We start from the raw sequence: 25,057 nt of genomic DNA, 5'->3' as shown, positions 1-25,057 counted from the left end.
ATGTACAATTACACTATTCCTGTAGCGTCCGCTATTTGAGAAGGGTGACTTGATCTCTATTATGCTTTGTGTTATTTAAAAACTAACAAAACCAAAACATGAGTCTTTCTTTTCACATTTATTCAGTTAGTGCTGAAAATAAATACAAAACATTTCGGACCACATCTGGCAAAGTGACAAAGACCTGCTTCAGTCAATTTGTTTGCTAGAACAACAGTTTGTTCCTAGCGTTAGATTTCTTTGATAGAAATGTGTTGAACTCCATGCGCGTCTGATCGTGATGATGTTGGATCAATTACCCGTCATCAGACGACATCAACGACAAGCTTTTACAAATATTCACTCGGGTGGAAGAACGACACGAGACTTTTGAAGGACAAATTGACATCCATGTCGTCCCAGGACTTTGAACAGCTTTGTGGCATTGGAGATAATCAAACACAAGGAGGTATTGAGTAGATAATGGCACAAAGTGTTAAATGGAACACTCACGTCGTAGTTCTGAAGCATCAGAAGACATTACAAAAAAAGTATTTGTTAATTCCAGTTCTTACTAATAAGCAAGTAGATTTGACCCCAGTTGTAACTATGGCAGCAACAAACATAATTATTGTGCCATCTAGCTGGATGGACTCATCAAGTAGCGTATACATCAGCAAAAAAAACAAAAAACTGACCATAAATTTCAAAATAAAAGCGACAGCAGGATGCTTCTCAATTCTCAACGCAAGACTAGTCGGAAACCTGATCACAAGATCTGTCCTGAATGACTATTGGAAGGACTGTAAGTGTATTTGTGCGTGTGTGTGTTGAGAGTGTCACGCCCAAAGGCACTGGCATGCGAGTGGTACAATCTTTCTTGGAGGACATTCATCACTGACAATTATCCTGAAGAACACTCACTCAGAAATCTTTTTTTTTTCTAGTATAATGTGATGCTGAGTGCCAAATTGATCTTTGGGTGGATACCATATCATTAAAACAAAATATGCTATATGCTAATATTGCTCTAACCCCTGAAACACTTCTTTTTTCTTTTTTTTTTTGGACAAATATACTTGCTCGATATTAAAAACAATTAAGAAAATTCTTTGAAATATGCTGCTTTGCGGGACCATAAATACTACAAACATGGAGGAGGAAGACAAGGCTAACAACTGGCAAGGACTGGAAACGACTAACAGCAGTGACGCGCAGACACTTAGAAGAAAAGCACTACTTTGTGGAAGTGTGTATCAGTCCAAGATTTTTTGACATTCGGTTGAAGGCCAACATTACCAAACTTTTTGTGAATAGTGACTATGAACACCATGGAAAAGGTTGCTTCGACAGTCAGCTAAAAATATATGAAGGATATCAGTGTGAGCATGTTTGTATCGTGTGTGTGTGTGTGTGTGTGTGTGTGTGTGTGTGTGTGTGTGTGTGTGTGTGTGTGTGTGTGTGTGTGTGTGTGTGTGTGTGCGTGTATACAGTGCACGCTTTGAGGTCTGACAAGGCAAATTGACGTGTGTGCGCGCGCGCGTCTGATTCAGTCATCCACGCCTATGTTCCGGAAAAGATAGGACATGGACTCTCCGTTGTGGATGCGTCGGATGGCCTCCGACAGGATCATGCTGATGTCCACCGTCTTGATCTTGGGACACTGGAGCTTCTGCAGCTCGTGAGGGATGGTGTTGGTCACCACCACCTTCGGGCACAGCAACGAGAGGACGTCAAAAGGAGACCGGCGGGCGGCTGGCGAAGATGAAGGAACGCACCTCGTCGATGGCGGACTCCTCGATGAACCTGGGGGCGTCGCATGACAGGATGCCGTGCGTCGCCATGATGAAGATCTTGTAAGCCCCTCGCTCCTTCAGCGTCTCGGCCGCCGCCACGAAGCTGTCGACGTCGTCGATGATGTCATCCTGTGGGAGGAGCGGATGTGCGGGACTGCCTTTCATCCTACAGATGATCGATTCCTTACCACTATGATGGCAATGCGGCCGCCTACGTCTCCGACCACAGTGATGGGGGGCTTCTCCTTGGGAATCAACACTGGAAGTAACAAGCTAAGAACTTCAGATCTGAATTGTGTCATTTGAACCATGAAGAACAACTGCTATATGTTTACATGGTATCTCCATGCTTGGATGAATGGCTCCAGTGGTCTTGACGGTGGGCGGCGAGTGTCGCCCGTCAACCTGGTCGGACTCGGCATCCTGAGCCTCGCCGTGGATCACCGCGATTCCGAGACGCAGGCGCTCGGCAAACGACTGGGCCCTGCGTGCCAGCAAGAGACAACAGTTTCACACGCCTTAAACTAAAGTCTGTACATTTCCAGTTGACGTGGTTGCACTTTACTGTTGAGTAGATTTAGTGCGTAATTACCCCACGGCACTTTCTTGTTGCCATTTTCGAAAAGTAAACCCCTCAAGACAGTCCATGAAATGAAAATGACATGCGGGCCTTCAATTAGCCAACACGGCATGCATACAATCAATTCATGATGATTGTTTTCATTCATAGGCCAATGAAGACTACGTCAGTAATGTGACGCTACTACAGAAATAATTCACATTGCCGGAAACGTATATAGTTGGCAAACGGTGATTCTCCATTCTGGATTTGACATAAATGTCAGTTGAGAAAAGAGGAAGCAACCTTTTGGCAGAAGCTGGTGATTTGGCCACAATCACAGCGTTCCTGTAGTCAGGGATCTGCAGGGCCAAAGAATATGGAGAAGACGACAACAAAAAAGACACACAAGCAGACAGATGAGAACAAAGGCCATTTATCATTAACTAGTCATTTTATCTATACGATATTATTAGCCCCCCCCCCTTTTTTTTTGTTAAATCTCTCTTTATATTAGTGATGAATTGATTTATTGAGCTGAACTGGATGTAGATACAGGACAGTCAAGAGCAAGAAGAGGCAGAGAAGGTCTGCTACTAAGCTGCAGTAAAATTTGTTGTATTGACAGAGCAGAGAGAATTACTGTACATGCCCGTGAATATTGTCTGTATGTGCTGCTGCTATTTATATGGTGAAGTAGCAGATGATTGAATCTTTATAAATGCCGTAACAGCTATGCTAATTTCAGTTAGCCCGTCTATAGCTTTTGGCATTATATGTTAATATTAAGCTAGCGGCCTTTCATTAATATAGATACTGTATTGTTTGTTATTTTTGTATTATGAGTCAGTTTTGCAGTGAACGTCAACTGGAAGTGACAAAGAGCTTGAACCAAGCACACTTGGCTTCTTTGGAGAACTGTGCGAGTCCCCCCCCCCCCCACCACCACCACACACACCCACCCACCCACACACCCACCCACACACCCACACACCCACACACCCACACACACACACACACACACACACACACACACACACACACACCCCACACACACACACACACACACACACACACACACACACACACACACACACACACACACACACACACACACACACACAGCCTTGAAAATGCACATGAACGTACAATCACTAAAATATGGATTTGCTATGAATTTTATGCTTGCAATTTGTTTTGTCACATTCAAAACTTCAAATACATTTAGAATGTATTTTAAAAGAAAGTATGGTTTGAATGGGTTTCAACTGTGTGGGAGGGGTCAAACTATATGACAATTTTCACCGCTCGCGTGTGGGTCCATATCCTTCGAAATCAGGGGTTCATTCTACTCTACATTTAACCATTTATTTAAAAAAATAATTGGTTGATAAATTGTAATTGTTCAATTATAAATAAAATTACAAAAAATAGAAATATTTATCTATCTTTTTACATTTTATTTTAAACATTTCTTACATACACCTTTTAAAATGTATTGAAAAAATACTTTCACCTCATCTAAAAAATAAATTAAAAAAGTGTCCCTATAGCAACATTAAAACAAAAGGTGAAATCTGATTTGGTGATGAGCATTTTACCTCTTCTTGGATATACTGCAACAAGAAGGGCGACGCTCTCAGGTTGTCGACTGGGATGTTGAAAAAGCCTTGAATCTCCTTCTGATGGAGGTCCATGGTGATCAGGTGTGTGAGACCTTCACACCACCACGAGTTCAATTTCACTTGTGCCTCTCATTAAAATGCATTTGCATCTTCGTTCTCACCTGCTTTACACATCATGGAGGCAATCAGCTTGGAAACGATGGAGCCCCTCTTCCTCATCTTACACTGTTTACTGTAAGGGAAGTAGGGGAGGACGCCCGTGATGCTTTTGGCACAAGATGTCCTGCATGCATACACCAAGATCAGCATCTCCATAATGGTCGTGTTCACATCTCTGGTCGGCCAAGGGTTGGAGACGGAAGAGGAAAGAGAATGAAAATATAACATTTAAAACGAGGGCGATGTATCTGAGGGGAAAACGATGCTTTGGGGGGTTGATTCCTACTTGGACACGGTCTGAATCACAAAGACATCTTTCCCTCGCACAGATTCTTGGATTTGTACACGTGTTTCTATGAGAACAAAAGAGGACATGGGAAGAAGATAAGAGGCAAGCCTGGAAATGCCCTTCGCGAGTAGACGGGCGGCGTCTCCCACACAAACACCCAAGCCCAGTGTGTGAAAATGCAGATGTTGGTGTCAACACAAAGTTGGGAGCAAAAACATTTCAAATTGAAAACACGACACTCACTCTTGAAGTCTATTTCATTCCATTTACTCTAAAGAGCAAAGTACTTGCTCTTTCAGCATATTTTATAACACCGGTCAATTTCACATTTCTTGAAAAACAACCACCAAAATGTACTCTTCATGATGTCAGGCATGCATTAGCCTGGAAAAGTGAGGACGAGACTAAACATTTTCCTGAGACCCACAGGTGATAGTGAGTGAGACAATTGTTTACCTCTGTTGGCTTCCTGATACACCTGCACCTTGCCGAGCTCCACTCCTAATCGCCTGAAACAGCACAAACACGGAATTATCTTTCAATTGGCATTTATTGTGGGGCAGGAAACAAAAGACGTTCGCAGTGTGGTTTGGAATCTTAAGGAGGAACACATTCTAAAGTTGCACAAAAAAAAAAAAGTTTCTTGGAGACTATAACTTCCATATAACCAGTCAATGCATAAATATAAAACATTTGACATCTGGGCAAATCATCATATGCTTCAGAAAGAAAGGCCTTGGTTTCCAACTTTTTGGCACTGTGTTAAATGAAGGGGTCAGATGTATCGGTATTCTGTGAAATAGTCGTACTGGTATCGGTCTGGATTTCATTTAAATTATTTTATACTGTCTTGCCTTTGTGTGTGTCGTTATTTGGAGCGCTGTTCATGTTGTACCCGGTTTGGCCACTGAGGGGCAGTGAGGTTCCACACGGTCTAATACACTGTTAAGTTGTAACCACATTAGAGAGTAGAAAGAAAACGTCACGATCAAGTTATTCCAATAAATAAATAAAAATGTCAGCGTGGAGCCTTCTTTTGAGTGATAAAAGTGCCACGAGTAGCGTGCTAATTAGCATTAGCGAGTCAGACTGGAGTAGATTATTACAATTCCTTGCACATCTATAGATTGAAGCAAAAATCATTGTCAATCAAATCATTTTGAATAAAAAAGCGTTCTTAATCGAAAATCGACTGAATCGAATCGCAGACGAAAAAAATCTGAATCGGATTGAATCGTGAGATATTCAAAGATTCCCACCCCTAATGTATATTACATGCAGTCAGTCAAAGCATACATTATTCATTGCTTCGCCAGGAGGCAAATGAGACATGCATTTATTTTTTTTGGCAATCACTTCCTAGGTGTCTTAATAAAAAGTCATTCTTCCATCAAAACTCCCAAAAGAAAGAATTACAGCATACTGAACATCCTTTCGCAACGCTAGTTGCAATCACTCAGCTTTGGCATCGATTCTATGCGCTACTGCTAACCCCCTCTAACTGCTGGACCAATGTCTAATATTGCTTTTGTTACCGTGACGACCGGAGAGGCGAGCATATCAAGAAAAATAGCTGGTACATATTCCGGCCCACAACCATCATAGATTTGCACTTTCACCCGATCAACATTATCATCCATTTTCACTTCATCAAGCAACCACCGAATGACACTTGCGTGGCGGACACATCTGCAAACACAAATAGCCCCTCCTGCCCCCACGTTGACAGTTCGGCAAACATTCAAGCATCTGCTGCCTATCAGAAGAAGCTTACACTGCTGATTTTGTCAACACTTATCTATGACAACAGGAGTTCAGCTTATTTCAGAACAGCTTGCTCACACGCAAATTATCACAAAAAACGGACTTGAATTTCGACACTTGAAGGGCGGGCAGAGACTCAAGTATGTACTGTACATACAAACAATTTAAGGGCATGCAATATAGGCTTTGTTTTGTTTTGAAACCAGAGCTGGAGATGGATGGGGCTTGAGAAACTAGGTGGCTGCCAGAGGACCTCTGCAACGCACAGAGGCAGGAACAAGCCGGGCAAGTAGTACAAAGTCACACCAAAATATTATGTCCAATAATATTATGTCCAACAACTACTGGTCTGTGCTAAAAATGGACTGGATTCATCATAGAAGTTGAAGGACACAACACTTGTTGGAGTACGGTATGCGGACATACTGTGTTAGAGTTTTGTGGAAATATGTGACCAAATATGAGACCAGTCACTTGCAAAATATGCAAGTCTATCCTAAAAACAAAATAAGCACAAGGGAAATGGCAAAAGTGAAACAGAATAATTTTTTTCTTCTGAGCCAGGCTACAATGTTGGAGTGTTATCACAAATACGCTACAATATAGAACAAAAGAGCAGCTCGTTGAAGAGAAATTACCACAGAGTTCCCTTTAATTACAACAATTACAATCAGCAATGGCACCTATTCATTTGTTTTATCTGCTTCTATCAGGGATGTGATTTGACCAAAGTGAAATTATCTGAAAATTTAGCCGGGGGTCTGGGGGCCGCGGGCACTCAGCTAGGTCCAGAGCTCATGGGTTTTCCGTGTTTTTAAGTACTTTCAATGCACTCAGATGACAAAGAAATAGACAAAACAACAGCATAAATTTTCAATGTATATTGAACTATCCCATATAAAATTGCAGTTTTAGTTAACTCAAAATCAGTCACATTCAAAAACATTGGACTGCCTTTGCTTTTGCTTTTAAAAACTATCACTGAGAATATCATCATATATATTTACCATGCAATAAATCATTTAATCAATCATTCTTAATTTAATATATAATGCATAACAAAAACATAATATACCTCATGCAGCAAGCTCTGGTAAAAACACAATCATGCATTCGTCGAATGCATGATTGACTAAGATCATCTCTGTAACTGCATACATCAAGACAGTCAACATATTGAAACCTGAAAAGTGCAAACATGCAGCATTCATTTGAGTTTGTGTCAATGATTAACCATGTTAAATATTTATGGCCATTTTTATTACGTTATAATATTTTCGAAAATTTGATTTCGATTAATTTGAAAAGTTTACCACCGACCTCAAAATTCACGACTCTATCAGCAACTGGTACATGTTGTTGGGGTGGATCACGTCTCTCTATTACCGCTTCCGATTGTGATGTCAATAAGGGATGGAGGCCGTAAAGTTTTGGAGTTTTCGTTTGGGCACCGAAACTTCCAGCGATGGAATAATTTGTTGTTCTTGACTGGAGTTCTTTCACGTGTTTTTTGCTCTTTGCGTGACTTTCAAGAGCTTTGAAACCTCTCCCACCATAGTCAATGGTATCATGGCACCAAATGCAAAGCGCTTTCCCGGCACGATCGATCTTCCGAATAAAGTCACTGAACAAATTCGTCACAGTCTTCTTTCCAACATTTGTAGATATATCCTTCTCTAACCAGTCCCATCGAAACTTGTTTTTTACGATCTTGTCAATTTCCTTAACTCACGGAGCATCTTTGCGTTCGATCACGGACATCTTTCTTTAAACACCTGGCAAAAACGTCTGAGAAATGAACAATGGCATACACCTATGCCTTTATAACAAGCGCGTTTATTGGTCAACAAACAATGGCATACGCCTATGCCTTTATAACAAGCGCGTTTATTGGTCAACACGGAGACTTCAGCCAATCGCAAGATCAGTTTCATTTCAGTTACGGAAACACTAAAATGGAATGCTGTCGAGAGACGAAATCGGATTTTTTACCACTTAAAAAATTGTAACATTTTATTTTTGGAGATAAAAAAAGCGGAATTCCGTGAATTAGCGGAAAAATCACATCCCTGTTCTATGAAAGTGAGCAGTAGCGCAACAAAAGTGTTGGGGGTGGCTGATAAAACGAATACCCTCATCTCTGAAATTCCACCTCATGTTTTACCTGCACGATTACACTGGATGGACAAGAGAAGGTTTTTTCAATAAAGTTAGTCTTCACTACTGCTGGTAGTAAGACTAGACTTTTAAAACTCATTCACTGCCATTGACAGCTATAGACATCAACAATTAATTTGAACTATTTCTATTAGTTACATTTTTTCATTTTTTGTTAACAAAAGTACGAAAACCTAGAATTTTTTGGGTACATTTAGAACAGATATCAAATTTGTGATTAATCGTGAGTTAACTAGTACAGTCAGTCGAATAATTACGATTATAAATTTGAATCGCTTGATGCCCCTGATTTTTTAATGATCTTTTCTTTTTTCTTTTTAATAATCTTTTTTTTTTTTAAAGAAAATATTATTAAAAATTAGGGGCGTCAGGCGAGAACTATTTTTAATCGTAATTAATCGCATGACTTCACTAGTTAACTCACAATTACTCACACATTTTATATCTGTTCTAATACAATATAAAAAAAACACTTGGTTTTCATACTCTTGTTAACAAAAGTGGGAAAAAATGTTAAGCTAATAAAAATAATTAAATAGAATTTGACGTCTATAGCCGTCAATGGCAGTGAATGAGTTAAGATAAGCAATATTTTTTTTCAACAGTTGAAGAAAGTACTTCTTAGAGTTTTGCCACTTGCTTGTGTCTTTTCCATAAAGCGCCAATTCGATTGTTTTAACTTGAAATTTTGACAGGGTATCAATGAATGTAATTTCAAGCTGCTCGTCTTGGGAAAACTTGACTAAAGCGCCTGCAGTCGTATTAGCTGTCAACACTAAATGAATACATTACATAATTTTAATGCCTCAAAAACAAAGTCAAAAACGAGTTGTTCGATAAACATTCACAGACTGCCACGTCCTTGAGAGTGAAGTTTACTGTAGCGAGTGTGGGTAGAGTTGCAGCTTTTTGAATATTTTTGGCAAGAAAGCTAAAGATGTCAAAACAAACCTTTTGTAAAAGCTTCAAAGGATGTCAATTTTGGATCAGTTAACTGTTATATCAAGTTGAGTGCTTCCATTTTGCTGAATCATCGGTGTGTTTGTGAAGCTTTGGCACACCTGCAGGTGGTGCTGGTCATGCTGCATTGTCAACACTGCATGTGCTGACCAGACCATAAGCAGTTATTCAGGCGGGAACAGGAAGCATCAATGAAACACATTGTTCTGTACCAGAAGCTGCCTTCTCTCTACTCCTGAGACAAACGAGTGAGTGACAAATCTGCTGCCAAAGGATTTGTTCGCACAAAATGACGTTTTGTTGCACGACTCTGCTCTACTTGCTTCGCCAATTGTGAGCGTGTGAAAGTTGTACTCACTCGGCAATCCTCTTGCCCAACTCGCGGCTGGACGGGTGCGAGTTGGCGGTGAAGATAACCAGGCCGCCCTTGGTGTGGTTCATGTCGATGGGGTTTCGGCCGCTACTCTCCACACACTCAGGTAGAGGATCCCTGGGCACCCACGCTGCGCTGAGCCCTTCCTGCACGACAGAGGGGGGAGCAAATAGTTAAACAAACGACTCAAGTTGAGACTCTGGTTCATCTGATTAAAACGGTCTACAACCTGAAGGGCTGTGTTAAAAACTGACACGTTTTGGTGTACCAGTAGCACTTTCTTCAGACTGAGGATGAGTACTTAAATAATAAATATCAGTATTGGCCGATACTTCATTACGTTACGTGAATGAGACTGAAATTTCTTTAGAATTATTTTTCCGTTATTTATTTTTCAAAATACTGAGACTTTTCCAACGAATGGGATAGATTTAACTCAAAGTACACTTTTTATAGCAAAAATGTGCAACTGGAAGCCTTTTAATTAATTTAAAAGTATATATATCTTTCTTTTTTTTTCAAACAAACCTTCAAAAAGAACCACACACACACACAACCGTTGACCTACTTTCCGGATGTAGGATTTTTCAGAAAATATCCCAAAATGTTGCCTTATTTCATACTAGTGAAGGAGTTGGGCAATTAAAGTTATTATTCGCTCCCAATGTTGATGAAATGAGACTGTTGATTGGGTAAAAGCAAAAAGCCCATTCCAATTATTATGGGCCCACATGGCCAAGCAGTGGCCTGAAGATGTGGGTCCAAAATGGTCATTTTGTCCTGTAGCCATATTTGAAGCCCTCCTGTACCCCATCAAAGGCCTGAGTGCCTTGAAACTCTTTTGTGATGATAAATCAGTTGAAACCCCACAAACATAAAACATTTCCAAGATATGGACCCCTAAAATGTCTATAAAATGTATTGTGTATTTATTTTTTTTAATCGACTTTTAAAAGGTTAATATCTCTCAAAATAATGTATGCTATTAAGTGCAGATGATGAAAGACAGGGCCCAAATACTTACTCTACATGTAGCAATTTACAAGTCTGTACCTACCTTAAAACAAAAGATACGGTCTAAATAAGGTCCAAAAATTAGTGTGCAATTCCCGGATCCCAAAAGTGGGCATGGCACTCAAACTTTACTCAAAAACCAGTTGTGCTAGGAGGCTCAAACATTGGATTATTTATTTTGACATCATAAGGCGAAATGGAATACAAATCAGGCAGACTGAAGTCAGTGGGGAGGTTCTGGCGAGTTGTGTGAATTGACCCTATTGATAAGTCTTATACATTCTTTTTCCACGGCAAATACAGTATCATGTTTCTTCAGCAGTTTCTCCGAAAAGGTACCACTTGACAAACGTCATGTATTGAGCTGGTCTAATAGATATGGAAAAAGACAACACGCAGTTGGGTCTTTGAGCACGTGTGCAAGAGCACCTCTTGTTCTCATAGACAAGTCTAGACGTGGAATGAAAACTGAGAAGTTCAGCAAAGTGGCTCGGAGGACTCTCGTGTCAACTCAGAATAGCCACAGCAGTAGACCTCTGCATACTCACGGTTGGGCACATGAAGTATGTACCACTAGAAACTAAATTAGAATCATGTATATTTGAATTATTATATATAATCAATATTTAGCTTTCATTTCCCCCCACAACCCACATACTGTACTTTAGGTCAAGTTTACAATATGTTGACAAATCACTGTTTGAAACCTAAAAATGAGCACCATTGTCTTCAGAAATGTCAGCGTGATTGTGTGATTGCCTTCCACTGATTCCATTGGCCTGCTGTCCACGGTTTGTTTCTTAGCAGCAATTATTAGAGATGCAAGTTGATTTTTTTGAAGAACAGATGCAATATTTGCTTGATACTAGCAACGACATCATAATAGTAGCTTACACGATGTCAAATCACGCTCGGAGGCTCACCTTCAAAATTGAATAGTTACTGCGGACTATAACCATAAAATACGATATGGGGACGACGGTGCCCCACCAGAAACTTTCCAATATTGTATGTAATATACAGTACATGGCTGCTCAGCGGCCTACCAGGAAGTAGCATGTGGGTTTACACACATCTCTTCAATATGAATTTGAATCTCGGTCTATCGCTACCTTATTTACCACGTCATGGTATGTCATTTATCTAGAGTCCCAAGGCTCAGGGCACTGTATTGTTACTTGCTCCATTTTGCCAATTCAATTTACTGTACTACTCCATCAGAATCTTCACTGTTAGCAATCTGAAATGGCACAGCAAGTAAACAATCAATGTGCTCGTTTATGGCGGGCTGTACTGTACTGTGTAAGTGCAGTGTGAAAAGGCCTTTACACTTTTTGGTGGGGACAAAACTGTGATTGCTGACTGGTCACCCAGCTACATGTCACTGGGCAGCTCAAACTCTTGTTTAGTGGGGGAAGGGTGACTGTGGCCGTGTCACTGGCCGCTGTTTTAGCCACACATCCAAAAATAACACACACAAAAACTGTTTCAAGCTAAAGCTTCACAATTCAGAACCACATAGTTCACAGTTTTTGCAGATGTTTTCAGCAATCATATTCAAATGTTGATGTATTTAGAATTAAATCTATGATTGCACATTATAGGGAATATAAGTGAAGTTAAAAGGGCTCTAAGCACTAGTTAACCACTAGTCAGTAATTTTTCACCAAACCTTGGACGGGAAACATAACAGCAATAAGTTTATATTTTATTATAAATGCTGGCTTAAATGGGTTTCTAGAACAAGCAAGCTACAGCGTTTATTAAATAAAAAATGAGAAAATGTTAATAATTTAATCATACGAGTTTGCAGTACTGGAGGTACACAGTAATGTAGTATACAAAATAAATAAATAAAAAACACCCTCGGGCTATTTTTCTACATTAGAACGATGACGAGCCGAGCTTGGCATAGGGGGTGATTTGAGTAGACCTATAACACACAATATGACTAACATTTATGCAAGTTTTACTCATTTGATGTTGGACTAATCCTATTTCACATTAACGGAAAGGAAAAACATTTTTTGACTGCTTTCCAGTGCACACGAGGTTACTACAACAAACAGTTGTGCGTATACACACACGCGCGCGCGCGCGCACACAGAGAAAATAATATACGGGACACTTAAAGACGAACGAGTTGCCTTGTAGATCTGCTGCTGTCTTGTGCTCGTCTCGTGTGCCAAGAAATGACTCCCCTTAATTCATTATCACAAGCACGACATTAGCTTCTCGGTGACGCTAAGCTAGCTGCATAGCAACCGCGTTTTACCGTTTACATTAAACGTTTACTTCCTTATGTAACACCGCTGAGGAGATTAAGCTATGTAGGTCAAATTCGTTTTAAAGACTGAAGTAAAATGATCCTAAATCAAACTTGCAGTGAAGCGACAACGTTGGCTAACGCCAAACACGCGCTACAAATGATGAAGACCACAAAGGTCTTGAATGCACCATCGATTTCCATTTGTCGTGAGCAGGGCTCTGTAGTGACAGCGAGCACGAAACAAAACACTTTAACTTCTTACCAGTTTGCGTCAGCTTCGGTAACAATGTATTGTGACCAACGGGGTTCGATTGTATAAAGCCTCCAGCCCTTTTCAACCTGCCCTCTACTCCATCTGCTTGTACCGAACGCCGATCAGTTTGAGAGGACGTACAAGCTCCACCAATCACTATGGAAAAGACAAGTGCTGAAGATGCATTCATGTAAACTCGTAAACAGTAACTTCCACCAAGAATCACGACCTCATCCGACTGAAATTTGTATACATAAATCTATTTATTGTTCTACTACGTACTCAATGCGTCTGCAGGCATGGCGTAGTCTTCGAGCCAAGCTGTTTATTTTGAAGAAGAGTTAAAAAATGGCAAACATGACTTGGCCTATGGCTGATGTTTTATGTGGTCATCACTTTTTAAACCTCTTCAGTTGGTCTATTTAAAAGGTGCGTGTGCATGAATGGCCACTTGAGGGCAGCGTGCTTCAATTAATATTTCACACAGGCCTGTTTTGTCATGTACAATTTTAATATCGGCGAAAAACATGCATTAAATGAATAAGAATGCTAGAGTCGCTACTTACTGTGCTTTACATTTTTGGATCATTAGATTACACACAGATATAGGCCTAGGCCTACTCAAGTTTGTAATTAGGTGACTTCTTAAGGCAGTTGGTTGCACAGAATTTGATCGGGCCAGCGATATGCAATTCATATTGTGCACTATAGTCTGTAGAATTAGGCCACCATTTGTTAAAACTGACAGTAATGAATGAAGCTCCATGGTCGTAAGTCAAATTAGCAAGGACACATTTATACATATTGTATTTCCAAGTGTACGATTTGCTACTTTTGTTCTTACATAACTAGATAGATGCGGGGGAAGCTGAGAACAGTATCCTTGCACTGCTGCCCACTGTTTGAACACACACGCAAACACACATACAAAGAAAGGGGCAGCGCAGTTGAAATTCGTGGGTGGTTGTAATGTGCAAAAAGAAGTTTCACTTTTAAATCTAGGCTAAGTGCAAGTTTGTATGGCAATTAGCATATTATTTCTTTAGTACCGCATATGTGATGAGGCACTGCTCAACCAGAGTCCACATATCCTGCTCTATTTTGTCTTTTCAATGTCCGTCCACTGTACTGCTTCTCATCATTAGGGTCATGGCTGAGCTGGAACCTATCCAAGCTGTTTTTTGGCGAAAGGCAGGGTAGACTGGACTGGTGTCGTGCAGTGTGTTAGTAATATTTAATACCAATATTTCCAAGAAAAGTATTAATAGCTGAAAAATTTACTTGACCCTTACATACGTTTTTGGTCAATTCTGACCACATTTTGACATTTAGCAGCAATACAAATACCAAACGTCATTCTTTCACTCTGAATGTGCACTCTAAAAAATGATTCATGGCGTTTGTAGGTACAGCTTAAAATCAAGGGCTTTGAGTTTATTCCATGAACACATGGTAATCATTTGATAATTTATTTTAATGAGGTGGTCTAAATTAAAGAAAGAAAGCAGTCTGAACTTAATAATGTATTGATTCTGAACAGACATTTTTGCCCTGACTAATCTCAGGAGTGTATTTAAGTTAGGACAACTTAAAAATCTCAGAACCATCCAGATGCTTTTTATTATTGATAAACTTGAAGACGGAAAATGTGACTTTTGTAATAAGGTGGAATCTGTCAAATTGGAGTGTAAAATATATGAGAGTAAGAGTAGTATTTTAAACAGAACCATAATTAATAGAAGAAGGGTGTTTGATAGCAGATAATATACAGCAAGCAGTGGTGTCCAAACTCGGTCCTCGAGGTCCACGGTCCTGCAGGTTTTGGGTGTTTCTCTTCTCCAACACACCTGAAGCTCATCAACAAGCTCTGCTCCTAAGGCTTAGTGGCCACATACATGGACAGCACTTTGCATGTAAAAAACAGCTTGGGCCTTAGGAGGTTAAGCATAAGCATGATAACGATCCTGTTCATTGGAACAGGTGCGTTGGAGCAGGGAAACATCCAAAACCTACCCTGACTCCGCCCCCGAGGACACCATTGATATACAGCATTGATAGCTGATTTGAGCTCAAAAGCATTATAAGTGAAGACAATCCTACCTATGGAGATTTTGCTGTCTGGTCAGATATTTATAGAACTGATTCTAAATACAATTTTTAGTTATGGTGCTTAAAAAAAGGAATGAATGCAAAACAAGTCTGTTATTACTGCTAGAATAATTAACATTTAACATTAACAAATAAAAACGTAATCATACTTCTTGCGATTTGCGTTGTGCCGCTTGGCATGCTGGGAATTACAGTTGCTTGTCTCCCAATGCAGAGTTTGTGGGTTCGGTCCCCAGCCCTTGTGACTGCGTCGCAAGTGTCTTTGACCAAGATAAAGAACCTCCAGCTCCTGTCATCAGTAGATGAATGATAAAGTAGATTTGAAGAACAGATGACTAAATGAAGTAGTTTTTGCATCGTTAAAATTATGTTGGTTCAACTTAATTAAGCTTGTAGATTCCAAAATAAGTCATGCTCTCTATACTAAAACATTACGTTTTTCTAACTATAAAAGTTTTGTTGCATTTACGCAATAGTTAAGTTGGAATAACTTAAAAAGATACACATTGTTACCTCAATTTATTATGTTGGTCCAGCATAATTTTTTACAGTTTATAATAAAATTGAGTAGTATCACACAATGAAAATTAAGTTGGTTCAACTTAATGAAGATTCTAGCGTGCAAAACAAATTAAATTGTTTGTACTTAAGTAATCTTGTGGCATTTACACAATGGCGGCTAAGTTGAAAGAACTTAAAAAGATGCATGCAAATTGTTTCCTCAATTTTTCAAGGTGAGTCAACTTTTCAGTTTTTAGAGTGTGTTGACTTTTCCTATTATGACCAAAACAAACAAAATAAAAAATGTTTTAAAATGTTGTTTTCTACTAGTTCTATACAAAGTTAGTGTACACTGAGGCTATTCCGGGTCAAATCAATCCACGTCTACTAAAATGGGGTTTTAACTCACTAGAGAGTTAAATCAAGGAAAATGTTAAATTCTTGAAAATGTGAAACTGAATGAGCCATTAATCTGTATTGTTGTTGTTTGTATAAGGGACCGTGGTAACAGTGTTCAAGAGGGAGCTTGAAACAGTCCAAAGTACTGTCTGTCGTCAGTCACAACTTTTAATCCGCCAATAATTATCGACCAATTTGACGTCATACAGATTAACCAGATAATACAGAAATCCGCCGATAATAATAGACGTGCCGCGTGCCATCTGTTGTGGTTGTGGCTCAAGTTGTGCCTAATCCCTCCCCTCTCCTATGGTAGTGTTGTAAATTTGTGACATAATGTGTGCGACCTCGTGTTGACAGAAGATGCATCATGGCGACATGGCAGTCGCCAGTGTGGGCTTTCTTTACTGCCCTGTTATGGAAAATAACCATTTAACACTTATTTTCACTTTTTGTACATGAAGCAATATCGAAATGACCTTGACTGATAAATTTTGCTCTGTAGAATTTTTCCTTAAAATTGCATCAAATTAATGGCAATTTTCTATTCTTCTAATTACTCATTTCTGATCGTTGCGAGCACTGATACTTTGAATTAAGGCTGGTATTGGCACCTATACCAATAACTGGTATCGGTATTCGCCCATCACTAAAAACCACAGGTGGGAATAGGTCACATACTGAGCAAGTTATGAATAAGTCTCAAGTCTTCTGCCTTCAAGTTTCAAGCCCCTTAAGTTGATAAAGGCTGTTAGGCAAGTCTAGTCAAATCATTACTTGAGTTAAGTCATACGATCTTGCTCAATCACAACATACATTTATTTCACTGGCGTTGCGCCAAAACCTCATCAGTCACAATTTGGTAAATGTAATAGTTTTTCAAAAATCGAATCTATACTTTTGGTCAGTTCACATGTGTGGGTGTAATTTTTAGGAATTATTAACCACTCTAAAGTGTTGCACATGGCTTGCTCTCTTTGATGATGCAACGTTAATGGTTGAACAAACTTGCCATTTTTGGGGGTCTCCTTAGAAGTGACAATTTTGGAGGTACAAGGACCCAACGTCAGTAATTTGTGTATTAGCCAGAATAGCCACATTGCACTCTGTATCTGTATCGTAATATACAAACAGTCACTAGTACTACTTCTCAATTACCAACACGAAGCTATTGACCATTTGCACCGACGTCACGTGATCACGTGACAGCCCTATGACGGACGGCGGAAGAAAATGATTGTTGAATGGAAGTGGACGTGACCCGGAGCAACTTAGTGACTGTTACAAATTTAAAGTTATTATTGCCCATAGAGCCATGGGATCTATTACTTCAACCAAAGTTCGCCTGTCAGTCGAAGTTGCACATTTAGTCGGGACTCATAGAGCGCGATATTTACTTTAGTTGGAGATCGCTAATTTGAAAACAGCCCTTACCTTCTGTTGTCTGCTGTTTTTACCAAGTTCATCAAATCGCCGACTTTGCCGTTATTCACAGCGCACGACCTATATCATTATGTAGTCAATGCCGTCTCTTCTTTACACCGGGGCTGATTCAAAAGCTTGTCGCTGGCTGAGTCTCTGGGACGAGATATTACGCTCACACCGTGGGACAATATACCTCGTAATGCAAAGGTAAATCTTGTTTATCATGCTAATTGACTTATTTTTACACAGTCTGTTCTATATTGAAACGCTGTGATGATGCTATGTTACTATGCGTACTAGCATGGAACAAATGACGTCGTAGTGGCAAGCTATGCAGTAATTTCATGAATATGACTCCGGCTCCAGAGTGAAAAACTCCAAGCACAAAGACGAAATCCCCATTATTCAACAGTCAAATGCACTTAATAGCTTTGTTGAAGGTGCATTTTAAAACTAAGCTGTGTGTTTGTGTAGTTGGAGTGGACGCTAACTATCTGGCTCGTTAATGTGATTTGAAACACGCAATTCGACACCTCTGTTACAATCTTTGTTAGAGTGTACTTTTACTAGTAAAATGTATGAACATTTATCTACTAATTAATCAATCAACGTCTTTTGTCTTCATTAGTAGGTTTGCATTTGGTTTACTCCTTTGTCTGTCTGTACAACCGACCGCACAGCAAGATATGACCATTTTATAAGATAATCGATTAGATAAAGGACTTTACGCTTTATGAGATTCAATAGTTACAATACAGGCAAGTGGCTCTTTTGCCGTTAAATTCCCGTAGAGGGCGTTCCCATGAGGGCTGTGACGTCACGTGCAAAAGGTCAATAGTTTATGTTTGACCAGCTATCACTGTGAAGTTCACATAGCTTTACTGGCTTTGTGAGTTTTATATTAAGGGTTGAAGATATATGTTATTTGTTTTCTTATCTTTGAGTTGCAAACCTTGTTGCCATAATCCTATTCACAATTTAAATAAAAACATAATTCTGGAATCAAAATGTGGCAGCTTCCTCCACTTCCTTCATGAGGTGGCCTTTGAACATAGCGTACTGGTGTGTTTTGAACAGTCTTTCAGAAAACACTGCCCTTCCCCACCCCATAAAAATAAAAATAAAAAATCGCAAAGCTGTAGATTAATAGTAGTAGCTATTCTTAACGAGTATTCAAGTATAAGTAAAAAGTTGCATTAAAACTACTCAGGCTGTTACAGTTCATCCCATAAGGTACTTGAGTAAATGTAACGAAGTAAACGTAGAGCGTTACTACCACCTCTGGTCTTAACCAAAATGAAAATGAATCGTGTTGACAACATCTCTTGACTATCATGAAACAGGGCGGTAAAGGCGGCGGGAAAAGCATCTCGCACCGGCTCCGCCCACTATTTGCAGCACAACTCACTACTAGCACTTTAGCGCCACGAGCTGGCCCAGCTGTAGGGTGCGTGGACGCCCTCCCCCCCCCCCCCCCCCCCCGACCATGCCCCCTTCCTCCCCACACACCCCTCACAGTCTCTCTCTCTTTCTCTCTCACTACTCCTGCCCCCACGCGGGGGGAAACATGACCAAATCCAAAGCGAGAGAGAGCGCGCACGCGGAACGATGGCTGCTGCTGCTGCTGCAGCTCTGGATTCTGTTTACCACGCAGAGCACGAGCGCCGCTTGACACGGACCTGTTTCATCGCATTTTCCAATAGTCAACCGCTGTGATGCAGTAAACTGCGATAACCACACGACGTTTGAAGTCCTCGGCGAATGTTTTGCAGTCGGGGAATCTTGTTGTGGAGGACCGTTCGCCTCCTTCTCTATTGAGGCGCGAAAGGAGCCTTGGACCTTCCACCTCGCGACGGCAGCGGGCTTGAGAGCGGCCCAGCAGCTCCCAGTACCGCCCGCATCTCTCGGTGCTGCACCTAGCAAAGGAGGTGGGGTGCGAGTACGATAACGATAGCATCCCTCCATCCCAGCGCACCCCTCCCTCTCCCTCCGTTTTCTGCCCTGTCTCATACCATCATACACCAAAGCTCCAGAGGTCTCGTCTAGCCGGGGACCAAGAAAGGGGGAGGAGGAGGCGGGCGGGAGGGAGGGAGGCTAGTGGTGGCGCACTCTCCGCGTGGGAAGGCCGGACTGAAGCGCCCCTCTGTCGGAGGATGTTGCGGGAGTAATTCGTCTCAGAGCGGAAGATGGGGAAGGACCAGGAGCTGCTGCAGGCGGTGAAGACCGAGGACCTGCTCACCGTGCAGAAGCTGCTGCAAAGGCCCCGGCCAGGGAAAGCAAGTAAGGAATTGCATTCTCATTTAGTCTCGTCGGTCTCTCTCCACCACATTTCACACGCAGTCAACTTATTTAAAGGCTGGAAAATATTGCAAGATTCATATTAGAGTGCAGGCGTTTCTACGAGGTGTATCGCACCGGTGGGCTATGGGGTTGTATGCATCACATGGTGGGCATTGAGAGCTTGACTGTGAATGTAATGCAGCAGAATTGGGGTGGGTGGGGGTACATGGGATTGGTTTGACCCAGGTTTTACAAATGTCAGCTTCAGCCTTTTGATTTTGTTGTGTCAAGGAATTTAGATGTACACAAGAAAATACAGGTTGGGCTTCCTGTATGACTCTGCTCTGCTCCATGTGGATTATTTTCTACAGGCGCTAGAGCATTTAGTAAGCATCCAGCAATATTCCATGTCCACATCCCACTCTAATGTGTGGGCAACAGAGCGCATGTACTGTAGATCATCAGTGATTCCCAACTAGTAGTGTGCGGTGAGCGAGCATCAGGTGTACTGTTGGAAATGATCCAATTTCACTTAACTGGTTTGAAAATGAGTGATTTAACTACAAATAATGTGTCTTTGATAATATCATCTATCTATGACAGTAACATGTAATGACAGACTGAACAAACAAGTGCTCTTCCACTAGATGGCAGAAGGTACATAATTAACTGTGCATCCGCGGTTTGTCATATTTTTGTTTGGTGGTATTTAGGACTGATCCTGATTTAGTACTCTTTCTTCACTATGTAATTGCTCCTGTCAATGATACTGTATTTGATCCAAACGCTCACATCAAATGTTTCATAAAGCTGATCGTTTCAATTAAATGGCGAAGTCAACCTTTATTTTTTATTTTTACAATAATATGTTCTATGCAGCCCCACTAGTCTAAATATGGCATTCTGGTTGATATTGTGTTAGTGGAATATTTTTATCCATTTTAGGGGGCGGCCATTTTGGCACTTGCTGTCGACTGAAGATGACATCAATGTTGCTCAGGTCTCAGGTAACAACCAATCACAGCGCAGCTTCAGAAAACAGGTGAGCTGTGATTGGTCAAACTGAGCTCTGAGCATCTGTGGTGTCATTTTCAGTCAACAGCAGGTGGCAAAATGGCCGCCCCCTGAGATGGATAAAAACGGCTGGATTTTGCTGCATAACTCATATTCCACAAATGTAATATTAATCACAATGTCATGTTTGGACTAGTGAGGTCATGTACAACTTATTATTGCCCAGAAATGTTTAAGGTTGACTTCCACTTTAATGTATTCAGGCTAAACCGGCCCAGGCTTCCCCAATCCTGGTCGTTGAGGTCTAAGTCCTGCAGGTTTTTATTAGTTTCTGTTAGGGCTGGGCGATATGCGCACCCCCCCCCCCAAAAAAAAAACCTCGATTTTTGCAGTCATTCAGGACAATTACAATTTTAATGGATTTTAATCTAATAAATCCAGCAAACATTTATTTAACGTTTAATTTATTCAAAAATAATTTATGTGCAAAATGTTCAGACAACAATAATGTATACTGGTTCTAAATCAGTTTTAACATAAACTTAGCATTTATAGTTTGTGCTTAAAGCTACTAAATCGAATCGCGACTGCCACCTGCTGATGAAAAATGAAACTGCACATACTGTTCTTCACATACACGCCACGTCATATCCGCAGACAGCGCGCGGGAAATTCTAACCCAAATCCAGTCTGAAAACTATTGGCCAAAAGTTTTCAGGAGTACCCATTGTGAACAGCTAAGGTGTTAATCTACTAATTAGAAGGCATTTTAGTCATAAATAGTCAAATAAAAAGCTTATTGTAAAGTTATTTTGGGGAAAAAAGTTTCATATTGCAGCTTTAAATGCCACAATTAGGTAGTTGGTAGCTATTGTAAACATGTCTTGTAAACCACCCATCCAACATTCTGCCACTTGTGCAAAATTAAAATTCACAAAAATATTTGGATGTAAAAGAACATAAGAACAGCAGCTTTTAATTATCCAAAAGACACCATTTGATTTCACGATTTAGCTAATTTTCAACGATATGGTTTTTAAAATGACAATGTATCGAATTAATTCGATTTATTGCCCAGACCTAGTTTCTGTCCTCACGCACACCTGATTCTAAAGATCAGGATCGTTAACAGGCTTCTGCAGAGCTTGCCGATGAGCTGATTCTATGAATCAGTTGTGTTGGAGACAGAAACATCTAAAACCTGCAGGACTGGACTCTGGCCCTCGAGGACCAGTATTGGGGAGGCCTGGTCTAAACGCAACAATGCGCATAGTAAGAGACAAACATTCTTACATTTGTTATTCTAAAACAGAAAATGCAAAATGTGAGGGATGGCCTTTGTAACAATTATTTTGATTGTGTGGAGTTGTTTGTTGGCGTACTATTAAATCAATCTGTGGCAAATTGGAGTGCGTTGCTTAGATGCAATGGCCTTGTCAATGAATATTAACTACTCAAGCTTGTTGCCTGGAATGGAAACAGCAGTTTAGCGCATTCAGAAGCAATTCTTCAATTTCTCTATTGCAACATTATGTCCTAATGGAAAGACTAACAAAGTATATTCAAAGAATAACATTTGTAAAGGAGAGATGCGCTCTGAAGTACTCGACTCCGACACAAAAATTTCAACAGCTTGATTGACCGATGCACTGATATAAGGATGTTGGCACAATATAGAATTTATTGCATATTACTTTGATATTGTCTGTCATGCCGGTGACATGCTGTGATGTATTAACTAATTAGTCCTCCCTTTTCTTTCTTTGACATTTTGGCGTGTTATGTTAACAAAAGTGTTATTCCTGAATAAAATAGAGCCAGAAGAGGGTCCTTTCTGAGTCACTCATTCTTAACAAACACAAAATGTTTTTCATTATTCCAGCTAATTGGGCTTTTGCATAATAGATGCAAGTGCGCCGAGAACTGTGTATCTAGAAAATAACCTCACTCTTAGACACTATAAAGAATGAGGCAGCTTTTGGTGCTGTTTTGCTGCAAACTGTTCACGTTCAAGCTAGATCGTGTCACTAAGCTCACTATGAACAGAGGCAATTATTGTGTAAAAATATCATTAACATCCATGTATTTATAATCTATCTGGAAGAATGAGCAGAGTATGCAGTCCCTTGTAAAGGTTGGTGTAGAAGTTACCATGCAGATTTTTAAATGGACATAATTAGTGTTAGACCTCCTTTACTGAAATTGCTGCAACACAAAGATACAAAATAGTAATTGCTAATAGGTTTCCGCAGAGGCTTTAGTATTCTGTAAGTAGCATATTAATGCATATGTTTGTCATCCTCAATCAGGGAGAAAGGGGTGAATTTTACTTGATAAAGTTTTAAAATCTCGGGCCTACAAGAAATAAAATGACTCCTTAAATCAAATGCATATTCATTATTGGATACCTGGTCAGATAGATAAATAGATAGCTTAGGAATTAGGGTGATTACAAATCAATTTCGAATACGTTCTGAGCCAAATTGAGTAGCAAATTGGCCTTTGAAAATGAACGCCGAATTGGAATTTTCCCATTTGAGTCAAAATGTGTCATAGCATATTGTCGTCGGAGAAGATTGTTTGGATGGGTCGCCCACTCTCCCTTCTGCGTGGAGTGTACATGAGTGAAAGCTGTATTGACAATTCCGAACTTACGTTAAAATGGCGGTCTTATGCTGCGTTCGAGGAAGGTTTGAAGTCGGATTTATCCCACCTGACGTGTCCCAGTTCTGCCCTCAAAGCGTTTGAGGCAAATGTAAACAACAAAGATGGCCGATTCCAATAAATTGTTTGTTGTTTTGCAGTTATTCCAAATCACGCTGTGTCACGTAAACATGTCTTGCATTTACATTTGCCTTAGAGGTCAAAACTGACACAATCCGAGTGGGATCCTGGAGGTTCAAGTCATTTATTACAGTTACAGTTATTTTAAACTGAAAAGGAAAACCTTTCCGTTGACACTGCACATTGAGTGAACCTGAGAGCAGTTTATCTCCAATGCGACGTTAACGCAGACCTGTTTGTCATCAAGCATTAAGCATGAAGCTCACAGAACACACAGGAGTGGTTGTTTGTGAAGGAAAGAGAAACATGTTTGTGGTGGTTTGGTTTGTGTTTGTAATGAGTGGATGTATGGCGCAGATAGGTAAAATATTGTAACGGTTTAAGTCTGTTGTGTGTGCGCGAGCAGAGGCTCCGGCGAAGGCTCAGTCCTGCTGCAAGTCATTTGCTCCTACTCAGGCCAGACATAGTGTCGACATACACTCGCACGCACACACACCTGGCACCATCTGGAGAACAATCATCAGTTTGCTGCCACTCAGCCTGCCCTCTCCACCACATGAGGTCGTGGCCATGTGTATGCGTGTGACGTGAGGTCAGTGTTTGTTGATGGTCTGTTTCAATCTTTGCGCGTCATGGGTGGCAACTCAAGCTATTTTAATGCCACTTTCTTACGATTAACGTGTGTCGAAAGGGGTAAAACCGGTCCCCATCTGGGAGAAACGATTATGATTCAACCTCTGCTCCATTCCTTTGTCCGTTTCCGAAGTGCGAAGCGGTGGAGAACGAGTGACGCTAATGCACATGGAACCCCCTTGATAGCATGTCTTTCCCTCTTTTTCTCTCGCTCATCTTTGTGTGTTGATATGCGAGGCTGGCAGAGGAGGGGAGCAGATGATTGCATCCACACCACTGCACATTCACAAAGGAGCAGGGAGGCAGAGTGGAAGGATTCACATGCTGTCAGCCGGAGCCAGTGCAGTGTTAACTGCGCTTTGGCGGCTGCTGGACGCCTTAGGGAGAGAAATATGATAGAATTGCAGCTTTGTGGATGCCATCTATATCCACGCTTTGTCCTTTAGTGGTCATAGCACTGAAATGTTACTGCTAGAAAACCATCGGATGCCATCCACACAAGACATTTATGTGTGCTAGAGAGAGGAAAGTGGGGACAGTAACTCAAAGACAACATATTCTTCCGAGCTGACATTAACTCATTCACTGCCATTAACGGCTATAGAAGTCAAACATTCTTTTTAACTATTTCTATTAGTTAAAAAAAAAAAAAAACAGTTTTGCTAACAAGAGTATGAAAACCTAGATTTGTTTT

At 40.5% G+C, this 25,057-nt stretch overlaps 2 protein-coding genes across 9 annotated transcripts in view; one reads left to right on the top strand and one right to left on the bottom strand.

Annotated features, from left to right (window-relative positions):
• Window positions 1-99: 99 nt before the first annotated feature.
• Window positions 100-13,394, bottom strand: LOC147184577 (phosphoribosyl pyrophosphate synthase-associated protein 2). Its single transcript, XM_086069045.1, has 11 exons — window positions 13,228-13,394; window positions 9,668-9,828; window positions 4,864-4,916; window positions 4,405-4,471; window positions 4,121-4,293; window positions 3,936-4,051; window positions 2,641-2,696; window positions 2,111-2,259; window positions 1,964-2,034; window positions 1,758-1,904; window positions 100-1,687 (listed from the first exon to the last, which is right to left on the bottom strand). Exons 2-11 carry the CDS (start codon window positions 9,748-9,750, stop codon window positions 1,529-1,531), a joined length of 1,074 nt encoding a protein of 357 aa, XP_085925171.1. The 5' UTR covers window positions 9,751-9,828; window positions 13,228-13,394; the 3' UTR covers window positions 100-1,528.
• A 5,765-nt stretch (window positions 13,395-19,159) lies between these two features.
• The window catches only part of caskin1 (CASK interacting protein 1), a 93,910-nt gene continuing 88,012 nt past the window's right edge, over window positions 19,160-25,057 (top strand). For 6 of the 8 annotated variants that reach the window (XM_086069034.1, XM_086069025.1, XM_086069001.1 and 3 more), the window contains exon 1: window positions 19,161-19,932. In XM_086069034.1, coding sequence (XP_085925160.1) covers window positions 19,839-19,932 — 94 coding nt within the window. In that variant the 5' untranslated portion in view covers window positions 19,161-19,838. Of the gene's footprint in view, window positions 19,933-25,057 lie in introns of all 8 variants that reach the window. The other 2 variants (XM_086068976.1, XM_086069018.1) reach the window with 2 other exon arrangements.

Source organism: Leptonotus elevatus, chromosome 1 (assembly GCF_054856555.1).
Source record: "Leptonotus elevatus isolate MCC_2025b chromosome 1, RoL_Lele_1.0, whole genome shotgun sequence".
NCBI classification, from domain to species: Eukaryota; Metazoa; Chordata; class Actinopteri; order Syngnathiformes; family Syngnathidae; genus Leptonotus; species Leptonotus elevatus.
This window is presented reverse-complemented; position numbering and strand designations above follow the sequence as displayed.